The sequence below is a fragment of the Colias croceus genome, chromosome 20, assembly GCF_905220415.1.
Source record: "Colias croceus chromosome 20, ilColCroc2.1".
Classification (NCBI taxonomy): Eukaryota; Metazoa; Arthropoda; class Insecta; order Lepidoptera; family Pieridae; genus Colias; species Colias croceus.
Window position 1 is genome coordinate 5,984,629 of NC_059556.1, and position 17,966 is coordinate 6,002,594.

The 17,966-nt window shown below is 30.9% G+C and overlaps 1 protein-coding gene across 2 annotated transcripts in view; it reads right to left on the bottom strand.

Annotated features, from left to right (window-relative positions):
* LOC123700637 (neuronal PAS domain-containing protein 4B-like) overlaps positions 1-17,966 on the bottom strand; it is a 101,299-nt gene that overhangs the window by 51,019 nt on the left and 32,314 nt on the right. For both annotated transcript variants that reach the window (XM_045647881.1, XM_045647882.1), the window contains one exon: positions 14,747-14,928. In XM_045647881.1, coding sequence (XP_045503837.1) covers positions 14,747-14,928 — 182 coding nt within the window. The remainder of the gene's footprint in view (positions 1-14,746; positions 14,929-17,966) is intronic.

The following is a 17,966-nucleotide window of genomic DNA, read 5'->3' on the forward strand; positions in this document are numbered from 1 at the left end:
AGGATTAAGTGGAAATTAGTAATCATCCGCTTCGTCAATTTTTGACTGAAGTTAATGTCCAACGTCCAATGGTTCAATCATTGGAAGTATCTCAGGAAATTTTGGAGGATATTTTTCAGGAAGGAGAGGAGGGGCAGCCAACCACATATCAAACTACTACGTTTTAGTACCGAAAAAAATGTTATTGCCAAATGAAACGTAAATTTTGCACTCACAACTTTACAAGTAATGTTTTTATTTTGCGGTTATCTGATTATAATATTAATCGTTATGGCTATCGACGTACCGACCGTACTGGGATCAGAGTAGGTACATGATATACAGTTCATCATCCAGGATTGCTTAGAGCATTTTCACACTGAAAAAGATGTTTTCTTTGAATCGTAGTTGCTTCATTTATTTATTTTTAATCATTTTAAATAATATGTTTTATATTTTATAAATATATCATTTTCATTATTTAAGTAGATAAAATAAATTATGTTACGGTTTTATAAGAAAACACATTATATTTGTTAGGCGACGGTGATTTCTTCCAGGCAAAAGAAATCATCTTCAGGATGGAATCATCCTGGATCATCTTCAGAATCATCTTCAGAATCATCTTCTGAATCATCTTCAGGATGGAATCATCATCATGGATCCAGATGGGGGTCAAGTGACGCGGGCCACGTACCACAAACATGCTTAGTTTGTGGTATCGAGCGCGAAAGATAGTCATCGTGTTTTTAGTAAAGTTACTATGTAAACTAACGTAATTTAATACTTAGGTACATATTCTATAATGGTGTGCTCAAACTGTTAATCTACATTTAATTTAGATTATTATTTGATACTAAGTAATGTAGAATTTAAACCACATTCATGTTTTCTTCAGATTTTAAGATTTTCTTATCAGAGTGTTCAATTTTAATGTAGTTAAATTTTATAAGAGACAATAATTAAGAAAATTTTAAAATAAAGTGTCACGTATTTTTTTTAAACAACGAATGACGAAAAACGACCTAATCGCGGACGAAGTCGCGGGCAACAGCTAGTTTAATAATAAATTTGAATTGCTAAAGATTCTAATAATGAGCATGCCTGTATCAATCAATTAAAAGTAGTTAATGTAAAATGCATGCAACCAATTAACTACTAAAATATATTGGTTTAACCTTCTGTTAAAAAATACGTTGTAGATTTTTTATCTAATAATATTCAAAAAGTTATAATTATTTACACAATTTATTAGCCATTGAAAACATAATACAATATATATTTAAGTTAATTTTTACATTAAAATTAAGCAAATTTACTACGAGCGCGATATACAATTACATTACCTTGGCATTTTTACGAGTATTCACTAATCAAGTAATCTTGGGCAAAATAAATTTGTTTATAAACTAATATCCAAAGAATACTATATTATTTATGAATATTTAAAAAGCGGGATTTTATCCAATTTGCATATGGCTGTCAATCAATTTAATAAAATATGAATGATTCGTTTTGATGATGGATATGACATTTACAATCAACGGTAGTTGATTAATTATGACATTAAATTAACATAAAAATAAACGGTTCATTTGTTTATGTATGTGTTGATGTTTGAAATATTATGTGTTGCATAAAATCAACAAAAATTATGATATTATAATTGTTAGGAAAGAACATAACATTTTTTATACGTCAATATAAATTAGAGAAACAATTTCTTGTTTAAATTTAAAAGAATATTCTGATAGATTATGTAAATTTTCAATTAACTTTAATGCCAGTTAAGATAATGATAATATTAAATTTATAGTTCACGCCCATAACAGTAATGTATTAATTTTGCGCAAGTATTATTCCGATAAAAACAAACAACAGCGGAAACCTACGTTGCTTGTTTTGTTAATCGATAATCGGTATTCGAATCGATAGTGCGTAAATACAGGTCATTCGATATATAAATCAAGTTCGAAATCGATTTCAACAAGTGGCTATTAATTAAGTTGTAGTTAGATTAGAAATTAGATAGTACTGGGCGGCGATCGTGTCTGATATATGGTAAGGTCTTAAAACTCCCAAGTCACATTGCGTTTGTAACGTAAGAGCTTAATTAGTGTCAAATAGGTACTTATATATTAATATTTTGTTATAAACAGTTTATTTTTCTCATGTAGATATCCTATTTTAAGTTAAGGAAGAGCGGGTCCTCCTGACACAGGTTTTATATTAAACTTACTAGGAGGGCCCTACTACTCCCTATTATATGAAATTAAGAAGGGTAAATAAACTATTACTTTTTTATTTTTTTTTTACTTATATTACAATCGACTTGTAGCCATTGTTAACAAGCGTTTTATGACGTATTGAATAAATACGTAGACTTTTGCAACATTGTTGCTTGATTGACTTCTTGAAGGAAGAAATATTACTGAGACTTTATAACATAAGCATTAATTTAAAAGTAGAGGTGAAATGTAAATTTGTAGTATAATATAGGAGTAATATATTATTGAAATATATTTATAAATTGTTGGCTTTAAATAATATAAAAAAACCTTTTTTTCAGTACGCAGTCACTAGAAATGTTCAAAACGTTACCGTGCTTAATAAATAAATTAAAAAAAACTCAACTCTATATATTTTGTCGTTGAATTGCTCTATCCGACTGATATTCCTTAGCATACTATGTCTCTATCTAATATACTAAAATAATCCGCAATAAAAGGACAATGAATGTTTGATTGAAGGCTCATTTTCCGTCAAATGATCCGATTTTTCCATGATAATAATTAATGAAAATGTATAAAATAAAAATAGAAGATAAATTTTCATTATTTATTAGGGTTTATCGATAAGTTTTAATTGAGTTATATATAATATGTTACTTTTGTATACTTAGGGCCGATTTTTCAATCCTTGGTTAAAACTTATTCTTTGAAAAACGTATTAAACTACCATTTCAAAAATGTATTCTAATTACCTGTATTTGACACAGGTGACATTTTAATATTATCGTGTAATACTTTATTGGACGGATAAATTTTAACCAAGCATTGAAAAATCGGCCCGTAACAGAACAAACAGCATGATAGTGTATTTCTTATTGATTTAAGAGTTTCAATCGATAATTGCATAATGTATAAATCCAATAGCATTGAGTTTAACACTTAATTATAATCTAATGAAGGACACATTCGGTGTAATGTATAATACATCATACAGTGACATGAACAATCAAGTGACTACGAAATATGCAATCACGGTCATTCAATACATCAAATAAATCATTCGTATTCACTAAATTGGCTGTCGACTGTCGACAAATAAAAATTGCGATATAATCGTAGATGAAATATGATATACCTTTTCATTAAAACTTCTATATTTTATTTATTCCTATAGTCGTGAGATGCGATTGAGTCATCAATATTAATTATGAATTCGTTATGTTTTGAACAATGAGAAAAAATGGTCTATAACTGTCATGTATTGAATGGTTACAGATTGTAGATTCCTAATTCGTTCCGCGTTGCATTTGGAGCACTGTATCTGGTTTGGTTAAGCTTTATCTTAATTTTACTCGACAATTACAGTGGAAGGTAAATGTATAAGTACTTAATAAACATATAAAGGTATTTTATATAGCGATTGATGTAATGAACTGTTACTAGTTGGTACCTATATAGCATAAAAAATACATAAAAGCATTTTGTGATAGCCACATGATATTGAATAAATAAATATTTGGACATTTTCATTATTATTTTCGATTCAAATTGATTTAGAACGTACTGTTATCCTCTACTTATCTGATCTAGTCATTTTGTTAAAATGGTACCAACAAAAACAATTTCTTAAATTGGCATTGTCAATGAAAGCTTTGGCATTCAAACCAAGAGCATACTTTTATGGGTACAATAATTATTGACCGTTCAAAACGTTAGATCATTAATTCATTTGGCCCTTTGATTGACCGAATCAGTCATTATACTCCGACCTCTGTCATATCCATGTATGTAATTTTTATTAAAACAATTGTGTAGAAGCATTGCTGTATAAGGTCATGTCATAGTAAATATAATTGTCGATTGATGTATTGATGACTGTGGCCTCGCGAGTGACAGTTGCCCGAAAATGTTATTCACGGTATGTTATGAATGGGCATTCGCAATAATAGGTGTAATTTAAGATTTTTAAAGTGAAACTTTTATTACATCGTCTCAAACTTTTTGGTCTGTGTAGCGCATGTCGCGTGACGGTCGGCTGCCGAGTAGGTATAAAGCAGTGTTCGGAACCGTACGATAATTATCGTACTATAGTGTGAAAAAAAGTTTCACTTTTACCGTGGTTTTATAAAACCACACAACATTTTTTTAACATGGCAATACGCGTCATTGCTCTGTGTATGCATTAGTCTACGTTCGGTGTAATAAAGAAATGAGAATGTCATTTTTAAATGACATTCTAGAATGTGCGTTGTTATCTGTGGTAGTTAAAACATAACTACATAATCTTCTCTAATAAAGTTTAAATGTATCCTATTTAAACGTTCAAGTTGAAATTCAAAATCTATTCTTAGAGCTTTCGACTCTATCATAACTCATATATTTGAAAATTATTTATTAGTTTATGATTCTTATGATACTTACTATGTTTGTATGAACAACTTGAATTATAGATTATTACAAAGTATAAATAAACACCGATTTATATTATACTAGCTTACCACCCGCGGCTTAACTCGCTTTGTCTAAAACTAAATAAATTATATACTACAACCTTCCTCTTGAATCACTCTATCTATTAAAAAAACCGGATCAAAATCCGTTGCGTAGTTTTAAAGATTTAAGCATACAAAGGGACATAGGGACAGAAAAAGCGACTTTGTTTTATACTATGTAGTTGATTTCCTTCGCTCTCAGCCTCTCACTGCAATTCAAATCTAACTCGATTATTTGTTTATCTTAAACACTAACCCAGGAAACATAATATGCTCCAGCTCGCAATGCGTAGAATAATGGTCAAAAGAACATACGTTTATATCTCTAAATATTTACGATTATTATCACTATTATTTCGCAGGCATCTCTTGAGATAAGACAAAAGACTGTTTGAATAAGAAAACGAAGATAACAATATACTTAGACGTAATAAGTGTTAATAGTAATAAGTCTAGATAATTTTACAAGCATTTGTATACGATAGTATAAATTTAATTCCGTGTTATATTTTTAGTGTTCTGTGTAATAAGAATAAAATTGCTTTCGAATAAAAAAATCATATTAGGTTTAAGTAACTAGCTGCTGCTTTATTTTAATATACCTAAAATACATAATAGTTATATTTTGCAGGATAAAAAATATGTAATTAAGAATGATTTCCGATTCATTGTCAATATTTTGTAATACAGTATTACGTACGTGTAACGTACTTAAATCTTATTCGCCGTTAAAATAATTACAAATGATTACGTTATTAATATTTGTTTGACAGCTAAACCCAAAAGCTCAAGCTATAACAGACCACAATGCCATATACATTCAACATCTTTCAACGATTCGAATCGGTTATTGTGCGAGTCGTAATCGCGTATCGAAATCGATTATTACAATCGATATGAAAATAATTATTTCCGACCTTACCGCGGGAGTTAATTGTTGTTAGAATAGCTTGCGAGTTGCCAATTAATTTAATTAAGAATAATTCGGCAATGTTACTGGGTTGCTTAAGTGGGACTACCGACAGATTTTCATAAGAGAATTAACAAGTATTTCAATGTTTGGCATGTATGGAGTATTACAAGATTAATTAGTTATAATGACTCTATCATGTGCAAAGATGTGATATCTTTCGTATGTTATTTGTTTTGATGTAAATTATGTAACTGATCTGTAAAGAACCAAAGCGTGGATACTCTCTATAATGATGATGATTTGTACAATAGATACTTATAGGTATTAGGTACACTTACAATAAGATATTATATTATACTAGCTTTCCGCTCGCGGCTTAAAAACCCGCATTCCCCTTCCCGAGGGATTTCCGGGATAAAACCTATCCTATGTCCGGGCGTAAAAAGAAGCCTATGTCCTTTCTCGGGTATCAAAATATATCTATACCAAATTTTATGCATAGACTGAGTTACTTTCGCATTTATAATATCACGTCTGGATTGCTACTTTCTTAGTAAACAAGACTCTATTGGAATCATATTAATGTATTATATATGTCATTGGAATGCACTATTCTGATTTTATATAAGCTGATTAAGTTGCTCTTCATTTCAGTTATATTTGATATGACTCTACAATACAAAATTAAACTAATGTTTCTTTTGCTTGCAAGTTGCAAGTAACGGGTGGATTTGCATAAAAATATGTCTGCCAGTTATCACGATGAGGTCATACAAATCCGTGTCATATTTAACTTGTAAAAAACATGATAATTTTACTATTACCGCTTAAAAGTTAAGCGGAGAGAATCACAAATTCAAGGTTGCGAAACCAGTTGATTTTGAGAAATATTCTTATTGTGTTTATTAATACATTGTAATGTTGATATTCTAGCTTATAGTGTCGGGTTAGACGTGTAGGGCCAGCCACGCGGGCCTTGACCCACAAAACTGTATTGGACCTAATAAGTTGTACGCAGCTAGAGATTGTATACCTACTGAGTTTTAACAGATAAAAATAAACTTAGAAGCTTGGACACATTTTAACACTTTGTTCAGAATAATGAACTTTAATTGCTTTTAAAAGTTACCTAAGTATTTTTTTTATACATAATACTAGTAAGTTAAATTACTTAGTAGCACTTAAATTCATGTTTAATATTTCATTGAAAGCTATCGTAAATATGATTTTTGATGTTTTTTTTAACTTTTCATAGGTCTATAATTGACATTCATAGATTTCTTAAATACACTCAGTTGGCAAAAGAATCATATGGATATCCACATACAAACTATATAAAAGTTTAATAGGTATATTTATATATAATAATTCTGCACTATAGAAATGTATATTCCATTCTGCACACATTAGAAAAACCCTACAGAAAAACGTTAGCAAATAAAGGTCCAGGAAGTTAAATCCGCGTATTAGATCGAAACATGTAATCCATAATTTACAAGGGCTGTAGCATCTACACCTGTCTGTGGCTCAGTAACAAGTGAGTAAGTAATTTTCTACTGGTTTTAAAATTCAAATTTATGCTAATGTGACAACGCGCTGCGTTAGCTAATTGGATTAAAACACACGTGCACCGTATTTATATATGTTAGCTTGTTGTTTATGACCTACCCTAAATACATTTTTTATTTAAATACATTCAGCTTAGAAATGTTAGTTTTACAGGATAATTGACGTGCTTTAGCAAAGATATTGTTTACGGTTCTGTGATTTTGGGCTTAAAATAAATTATTTATTTTTCAATTATAATAGATGCACCTTGTTTCTGGTAGATTAATAATAAAAGTAAGTATACCAAGAACAAACGTAAAAAGTGATTTAAATGGTCCCTCGTTTTTAATTAATTATAGATTCCATTATTTTTGATCTCTCTATGTCATTAGCATATTTTTGACACACCACCGTAACCATGTTTTAGGTGAAAGAATTAATTTAGACTTACTTTATACAGGCGTTATATATGTTAAATACAAGAACAAATAATTATTCGGTAGATTAGTATGTGTTTATAAGTGTTTAATACTTTAATCAATAAAGTTGTATGTGACAATTATATTGATAAATGAACTATGAAAGTTGCAGTATCGATATAAAATTAATTGATAGAATAAGTTTTTGTGCGCATAAATATCAAGTCATTTGAACTGTACGGTATTTTTATTTTCCACGTTATTTTGTGAGAAAACGAGGTGTGAACACAAGTTAGTAATCGTCATTCGTCAATTGTAATTATCTTTAATATCTGTAGAATTATAAAATCAAACGAAGCTATGATTTACATGTAATTTAAATACCGTCTTGTAACAAATCTCGATTTCTCAGTGGCTCTAATAGGCTTATTAGAGCTTATTATTATTTTGATTTTAATAATGAACCATGACTTAGACATTTTTTATAATAGGTTACACTTTGCTATCTGACTGTACTTTTGATAAAAATATTTAACTAATAAATATTATAGTACTAAAACGAAATCGGGGGCTTCCACCACGGGGGCAAAACACACTGGGGGCGTAACCCACGGACCCGCTTATTACGTGGTAAATAAGTGTGCTGTACTTATGTTCAATATTTTATTTGAATACATGGATTTCGTTGCTAAGTTATGATTATTATCTTACTAGGTAAGTAAGTTCTAAAAATATTACTGCGATCAGTAATATACTACCTACTACTTACTCATGGCTTTTTGCTTGCAACTTCCTTCAAGTGCACATTCGATACAAATTTCGCTGCCAATTTTCAGATTAGAAAAATTGAAGCTCCGCCAATATTCATATTTTGAAAATATAGTATCTAAAATACCGATGATGAATGAAAACAATATCTAGATATTAAAAAAAAATATTACGGATAAGTTTTTTTTTATACGGCATTTCGTAAAATTACGTTACGATACGTTTAAATTACTCATGACTGGCTAATTTTGTTTCAATACAAACTCTTATTAGTTTAGTTTAAATTGTATACTATATTCTCAAGTGAAATATAAAGCATACCATTATTCAGGGGCGATCACTTACGCTATATCTCGGCCATCCTTCGCGCGGACTGATCAATGAGCCCCGCTAAATAGCGATTTGAAAACGTACATATTTTAGATACAAACTGTTTTTATTTAACTGTGTGTTAAGTACTCGATAGGCTAAATGTGGACGATTAGTTGGAGCTTATATCTTTAGAACAAATTGACGGGTTTCTGGGAAGTTGACTTTTAGGCGGATTAGAACTTATATACTATTTATCGATGCCATTTATTGATATTTTCGAATTTTACTAACATTTAATAATTGATACATATTAGTATAATGTAGCTTTTATGTACCCTTTAAAACATAAGGGCTAGCTGGATATGCGTATATTTTTTTATGAAAAATTTTATGTTTTGTTCACATATTTGATTGATTAATATTAATACCAAGATTAAGATAAATTGGAAATGGAATTAATAATTAGTACGGAAAATAACATAATTCTTTTTAGTGCGAATTTTATTTGTGATACCAATATTAAAATAAAGTATTATCCTCATACGCTATTATCAATAACAAACGAACACGCGAAGATAATAAATACCATACAAAGAAAGCAAAATCGTAATGCCAACGTAATTGAAGTATCATTAAGATTGCGGTGAAAGAAGCATCCAATACAAAATGCATATTACGGATCCAGTATTCGCGGCAATTAGACCGAAAGCTATATAGTTCCCAGGGTGGTATGCAAAAATTGTTGAGAAAATATTCCGATGCGTGATCGATAATTCGTTAACCGGTTCAAGTAGTTTTAGCATTTAGAACGATATGACTGGGAACTGGGAACGGTGTTACGCATCGGTGTAATTGCTGCCGTTCTTTGTTTATTTCTGGATAAAGAATCTGTGATTAAAGGTGAGGAATGCGTACTTGGTTGCTTATAGATTGTTTACATATAGATTGGTCACATAGGACATCATACATATGACTACATGTTGTATATAAAAAATAGCATAATAATTGAAAGTCACATATTTTCAAACCAAGCTTTCAGAAGTATAGTTATAAAAGTGTTAGTACCTAGTAGTAGTTGATTTCATACATTAAAAATACCTCCATACCCAAACGATCATTTTTATAACCAACTAAAACAAAGCTAAAATAAAATCGCTATCAGAAATAAATGCAATATAAAAAAGCTTCCGTAAAAAGGTTCGATTGGATTCCGTCTAAGTAAACAGGCAGTTGAATTGTAAATGCAAAACACCGTTCCCACGATAACCTTCCGTTTATCGAGCCTGAGGGTTTACATCGTGTAGCTTTGCAGTTAGAAATATTCTAATGTTTAGCTTTTTTGCAGGGGAGATTGGGGGTTATAGGTTATGTATAAAATCAAGTGGTACTTACTATGTTAAAAAATCTCACCAAATATTTTTCTGTCTTCATTGCACATGGTTGCTTGGAAGAAATTTCATGTACGCAACGAGCCTTTTGCATCAAATCTCCTGATTTTATGTAAAATTTCTACATAACAATGATATATAAAAAAAAACTAAAATAAATAAATAAAATAAGAAAATAAAAATTGCATACAAAGCTAATTTTATTTACCTATAATTAATATTCAATTTTATTTATACTTCTTTAGCTATAAGGATGTGTAATTATTAATGAAAGACCAAATATAATTGGTGGGTATAAGGAAATCATAGGTTGTACAGCCAGTTAAATATATACTGATGATTACATCGACGAAGTATTTATTTAACTAATCATACAAACAATGCATTGTAAAAACTTTGCATGCATTAATTACACGCTGCTCAATATAAATAAAAATGTAACCTTTACCATCTAACATAGTAGCGTTAATTTACTTTTTTTTAATAATTTAATAAAACCAATACAAAAAAGCATAATAAACAAGTCCTACTAATATTATAAATGCGAAAGTTTGTGAGGATGTGTGTGTGTTTGTTACTCTTTCACAAAAAAACTACCGAACCGATTACAATGAAATTTAGCACACATATAGAGGGTAACTTGGACATAGGATAGGTTTTATCCCGAAAATCCCATGGGAACGGGAACTATGAGGGTTTTTCTTTGTAAATGCGGGCGAAGCCGCGGGCGTAAAGCTAGTTATTAATAATGCAACAGAATCAAAACATGCATTCATTACTTCATTTACACTTCCACATTTAAACGACATTAATGCTAAAATAAAACATCTTCCTTGCATACCTTTTAAGTATCTATTAAATGTCTCAAGTGCAGCCATTACTCATTAGATACAAGGCTTGAAATGTTGCGTACTTAGCACTGTCCAATATAATTGCCGCCTTAAGTTATTAGTGTTATTAATTAGGTACTATACAGGGTTACTTGTAAAACACCAGCAACCTCGCAGGACCAGATAGGTAACATCATAAGTAACAACATTTGTTCTACGACTTTTGGCATAACGCAATAAATTATTTTTAAATGATTTTTTTAACTTTTATTGCACTCTCCTAACATTTGTAAGTCTATGTTCTATTCATTATCGGATGGACGACGCGACGCCCCCTTCCCCCTCTCGTTCGCTTCTTGTTTACGTATTTTTTGGGAGGCGTAGAGTTTATAATATTCAAACGGAAAATTAAATGAATATTTATTTTTGTATGAAAATAAAATCTAACAAATTATCAAAAGTCGTAGAACAAATGTTGTTGCTTACGATGTTAGCTATCTTGTCCTGCGAGGTTGCCGGTGTTTTACAAGTAACCCTGTATAATACGCTATATTCGTATTGTTTTAGACATTAATCACTCATGAAATAATTAATAATCTGCAAGTATAATGTATAATTACCATCGAATGAATATTATCTGCGATTCGCATCTATTATAAATAATGTACAGAACTACAAAGTGTCCCGTTCTTTTTGTTTTATTCAGTCTGACGTAACATTAAAAGGGACACGACATAACACAAATACCGAATACAAAAAATGCAAATTTCCATGTGAACCCCCAGAGGTGAGTAGCGTGCGATCGGGGCGTGGCATTTCAACTCGGTTCCCCCTGGGCACCATTAGGCCCAATAACCATCAACTGGTAGCTCCCAACTCGCTAATTTTCCCTAATTTTCCTATCAAAATCTCTCTTAAAACGGATAACTGTATTCCGAGTCGTGAGAACATCGATTCGGTTACGTAAAACGATTATCGATTACTGTTCAAGGCTGAGTTTTGGCGTGTATCACTTTTCTATCGACCTTGTGATTCGCTAACCTACCGATTGAAAGTTTGGGTGGATACGTAAAATATTGTGGGTTACCATGTGAGTAGTGAGAACTTTATTGTTAAGGTCGTAGGTTTCGTGGGAAGATAAAGATGGTGCATTTTTTTATTAATTGATTGACCATTAACATTGCAACATTTATTGTTTAAAGAAGCTTTAAGCCAGTTATGGATGTTATGTATTGTTCTTAATTTCAGGGTCAATGTGTAAATGATAGATATAATTTTATAACTTAGGCATTTAATAATTATGAACAACAATTTAAAAGGTAAACGTTTAAAGTAGAGATTTTCTGGTAATGGATATAAAAAATGCAAATTGTACGTTATCTATGACCTGTGCTATGACTGTTGAAGGTCAATATAGTATCTCTAAATAGATGAAATTTTCATTGTCATATTTCCTACAAGAAAATATACTTTAAGGACCAAGACATAGAAGAAAATTATTGGATGAGTTACCCATTTGAAAAGGTTGCCAACAAACTATACAGGGCAAAGGTCCCATTTCTGTTCACAAAGGACGTACGTACGTTCCATACGCATAACTCATTATATATCTATTTCAACCGCATCTAATTTGGTCTTCACCTACACCTGGCAGCTACTAAGTGTGAATAGCCGTGAATAAATTAATCTCTAACAAGCTGTAACAATGTCAACACGTCAGATACATAACATATGCATGTGTTAATACGTTTCGTTTAGAACATGCTTATAATTAAACGAGAACAAATTATAAACTGAATTATATTATATACAGAGAACGTAAAAATATTAATTAAGTCTGACATCGTATCGCGATTATGATTTATCGATTGAATTAATTAGTATGTGGTGTTTGACACACTATTTCAATTAGATGAATAGCTTTGGTTTGTTAGAAAAAAGCTTTACAATAAATAGTTTAAGATTATTTTGTGTACTTGAATTAGGAGTTTAAATCATATTACACTTTTTTTTTATTGTCGATAGGGAAGCGCTTGACCACAATCTCGCCTGATGTTAAGCTGAGATGTGGTCTAAGATGGAACGCGCTTCTCGCGCACTCTACGCTTGTACTAAATATTTAAACCAATATTATAAATTGGACAGTGTGTTTGTTGTATATTCTTTGACGGTATTAAACAAAGGTAGAAAGGTTGATAATAATTTGAATGATGTTGGTAAGTTTGATATCGGACATAGTATGATAATTTATATTTTAAATGAATATATGTATTTGCTGTAGAATTTTGTCACATAAAATGCGCACGTAAATTATTTGATCACAGAAGGAAACCTTTTATCTATTGACAGCAACTTCATATAAGTAAAAGAGTAATGTATCCAAGGAAATAATATAAACAGTTGTCATTCGTCGATACAAACACATGAATACATGTATTTAAACATACTGACATGTAATTACCTAGAACAAGAAGACGTCGAACGTGTATTTATGTGTTTATAATACGAGTTTATTTCAAGAAATCCGTACATAGATATCCTTTAGATAAGGTATAATGCATGCGGTATAACCTATGGTCTTTTAATGTGCCCTGCCGATCTGGGATTGAAGACTAAATGGTTAATTAGTAATTTCAAGTGTTTTATTTTACTATTAATAATTATTTACCTTACGTAATTTATTTCTCTACAACCGGTTGTCTCGAAGAAATCGCTATTTAGCGATAAGGCCGCCGTTTGTTACAATGTATCCTAGATTAAGTCTCAATTTTTAATTTTCAGATCAATAAATTATTAATAAATAAATTATACATTTAGACTATTATTTATTTCCTTATTTATACGGACTATGATACAAAATATATGATCTACTACAGATTAAATAGGCCAGCGACGATTTAACCGGACAGGCAAAATCAACACTCTGAGTCTCTATGTAGTTAATTTTCAGCTATTGTACAAACACAGCTTCCAGATTAGCATTAAGAAATGAATGTTTCTCTAACTCTAGTAGTTCAAAAATTAAGTAATTCAATAGCATTTGGATAGAACCGGTTAGCATATAATTATGAGAAACATTTAATTAAAACTGCAGGTAGAAAAATATATACCTAGAATAATGACAGTAATAACTTAAAATTGGGGTTATTCCTGCCATTCATTCAAAGAAAAAATAGTAGAGCATTATAATATTCATTTTTAAAATGTGAAAAGTTCACATTAGAATATTTAAATATATTTTATTATTAATTACAATCATGATATATCCAGTAAGTTATTTTGTAACACTGACATGATTTAAAAGAGCAATTATAGAGTATCTTGAAGGTTCTTCTCCATAGACACTGCTTTCCGAATCGTGGTAAATGTTCAAAATGTGTAATTGCGATTCAAAAGTGCTTCTAGAAGAAGTCTAATTGCATAAATAAATGTTTGAATTATAGTTTTAGTTCAAACGGCATTCAAATGCTTTATAAATATAAATTTATAAAGAATAGAAAAAATTCGATCACGAGGCGGGACTCGAACCCGCATCCTTCGCGCCATTCCAGGGCGGATGCCTCACCAACTCAGCCACTCGTGACCCGCCTGAGCAATCGAATTTATCCTATTCCTTCAGTTTTATGTGTCTTAAGGGACACACCGCGCGCCATCTATTGAGATGATTTTAACAACCATCTCAACCAATATGAAGCACTTTTCAGTGAATACAATATTGTACGAGTGGCTGAGTTGGTGAGGCATCCGCCCCGGAATGGCGCGAAGGATGCGGGTTCGGAGTCCCGCCTCGTGATCGAATTTTTTCTATTCTTTATAAATTTATATAAATCATTCCACGTTTTACGAATATTATGAACCAGACTAACCTTGTTGAAAGTAATTAGACTTCCTGACGTACACACAAACGAGTGCCATCAGTTGCAGCTGTGAGAGCCTCTGCCTAGTGGATGGCGGCAGCGGCAGCAGGTCCCGAAGGTTGGCGATCTCTGCGTTGATGAGGTCGCGCCGAAGTTTGCTCGCGCCTTTCGTTGATTTGCCTTGGTCGAACCTGGGAGAAGAGATTTGTTTTAACTTAGAATTAACCAATAGGGATCACATTTAGTAAACATGATGTATTTTTACCAACGTTTCGCAGTTTAGAGGTAAAGCGAGCAAACGCATAAATCGCGTTTTTAAATATTTAAACAAGTTTTGAATAAAAATAAACTATGTACTTTATTTTAAACTAGCTTTACACTTGCGGCATCGCCCGCGCAGTCAAAGAAAAACCCGCAAAATTCCCGTTCCCGTGAGATTTCCGGGATAAAACCTATCCTATGTCCTTTCTCGGGTATCAAAATATCTCTATACCAAATTTCACGCAAATTGGTTCAGTAGTTAAAGCGTGGTTGAGTAACAGACAGACAGACAGAGTTACTTTCGCATTTATAATATTAAGTATGGATTATATTTCTATGTTTTTGAACGGTGTGATTTGAATTGATTGAAAAACCAAATTGCAGAGCCTATTACGATTTATGACAAAATCAAACCAATTTATTAGAATCTTCACCAATGAAACTAGCCTCACCAAAAAAAATGTACCGATTTAAATACAAATTACTAATATGAAGTTAGCAAAATAGCAGTTCTCTTTATAAGCATTTAAATCAGATTTGATTTTTCCTATTGCGCTAACTTTTTTATCTTAATAAATCTTAAATGTATGCTAATTTTTTGTTCAAGTTCGTTCAATACTTCGATACGGTTGAGACAAAAAAGTAATACCTAATATTACAGAAAAACAAAACAATTAACAAGATTGTAAATATCCATGTGATAAATAACTTCAAACATTTATTTGCATTAACGCTAAAATATTTATATTTAAAACGTTAGTGTTAAAATACTTCATATTTTTTAATGTGCTACAATTTGTCAGTTCTCAAAAGACATTCACCGATTCGACGTGCGAATAATTATAATAACAGGTTTATCACTTATTGAAGATTTATTAAGTATTTTAATTGATTTTAATGGAGACCCATCGGTTTTATATAGTTTTACGATTGCTTTGTATTCGGCGCTCTGTGTGAATATTCATAATTTTGACAGTAAAAAATAATGTTTTTATTTAATGTTGAGATTGAGATGTCGCATAAAATATAATATCTATATTGAAATTTTATGAATAAAGATTATTATAGAGGATATTATTAATTTATCTTCATCATAGTCATAAGCATTGACCTCCCACGTCTATTAGGTACCTCTGATTTTCGACTTGACTCTGGCATTCCCATATTATTATGGTTATTAATTATTATGTAGACAATATGTGATGCATAGATCATCTTTAATTAACAAATACCAAGACCAATACATACCTATCTATTTAAACAGATGTTATATACATACCTATAGATAAAATGGTGAAAATCGTCCTACCTGTAAAAATCTGTATGCGATATTTAAAACATACGTATGTCGTATACTAACCTTCTGTCGTTACTATACCAAATCTATTAATATTAATTACGATTCCGATAAAACGCCAAATTGTTTTTTATATTTCCTAAATTCTTCAATTGACCTTGAAGTAATTGAAGTATAGAGTATTGTATACAGCAATTGTTTAAAGGTCAACTTGCATATTTATATTATTCGATTGCGAGTAATTTTACAATTTAAACGTTAAAATGAATGCCGGAATGAGATCATTTTTAAATCTGTATCGAATAATAATATCTTAGATGGTGTATTTGTGTCCGTTATAGCCTCAGAAACAATTATAGAGTCGAATAGTTAAACATTATACTTTTGTTTTCCTTCTTTGTGCACAATCATGAAATAATATTTGCGTTTTATTATAGGTACCTACTTAATAATTTTGTTACAATTTAAATAAGACCTAATTGAGATTAACCAAATATCTCTTATTTTTTAAGTATTATTATTAATTTACATAAGATGTCATTATAAGCTTGATATCAGCCCATTTTTGTTCGAACTATCCTTGGCCAAAATAGCCACTCTGGTCTCTGACCCTGGTCTACACTCTACAGTAGTACGACTGATGGATGTCACATGTCGTTGAACTTTTTAGTTCTTGGACATTTTGGTTTACTTGTGATGTTTACCTTCGTCGATTAGAGCTGAGATGATATTGATAATGTGATTATAATGTGTTTATTCTCGAACTCTCACTTTGTTAATAATATCCGAGCCCTTTAACTTCACATTGTAAACATGTTGTTTTCACAAATTGTTATCTATTGAGAGAGTCTTAAGGTTTTAAATAATTATACGCGTACAAGCAATTTACTCATTAGTTACTTTATTGCGTAACACAAGTGAAGGCGAAATAAAATGCCTAAAATTAGTGGTCACTTTGCCTACAGTTCTTAACCATGACCTCCCATTTGTATGCCTAATGGCTTTTCTGATTTGTTGTCGGAACTGCGAAGTAAGTAACGTGAATGTTAATAAAAACATTTAATGTTTAATTCCGGGAACTATTATTAAATTCATACAATAGAAATATTTAGTTGGATTTTTGATAATTTAAATCTGCTTTACGTGATTTTATAGGCGAAAGGTTTATATTATCACTAGCTGCTCCGCGCGGTTTCACTCCCGTGGCTCCACTCTTGTTGGCCGTAGCGTGATAATATATAGCCTATAACCTTCCTCGATAAATGGGCTATCTAACACCGAAAGAATTTTTCAAATCAGACCAGTAGTTCCCGAGATTAGCGCGTTCAAACAAACAAACACTCTTCAGCTTTATAATCTATACTAATATTATAATTATATATTATTAGTATAATATTGATTTGTAAAGAGGCGATTACTAAACGAATAGATAAAAACTGATCAGATATGGAGATTGCAGGTCAAATCACAAAGACTCGATTTGAAATGAAAATTATAATCTTTAAAAGTTTACTCATTCCAATTTTAATTATGATACTGTTTATGTTCAAAACATTACATGTTATATTCAATGTATTAGTTATATAGATTTCTCAATCATATTGCTTTTAGCGATTATCATGTAAAAAAAACGTAGTTCGTAGGCCTTTTACAACTATTAAATGTATTTAA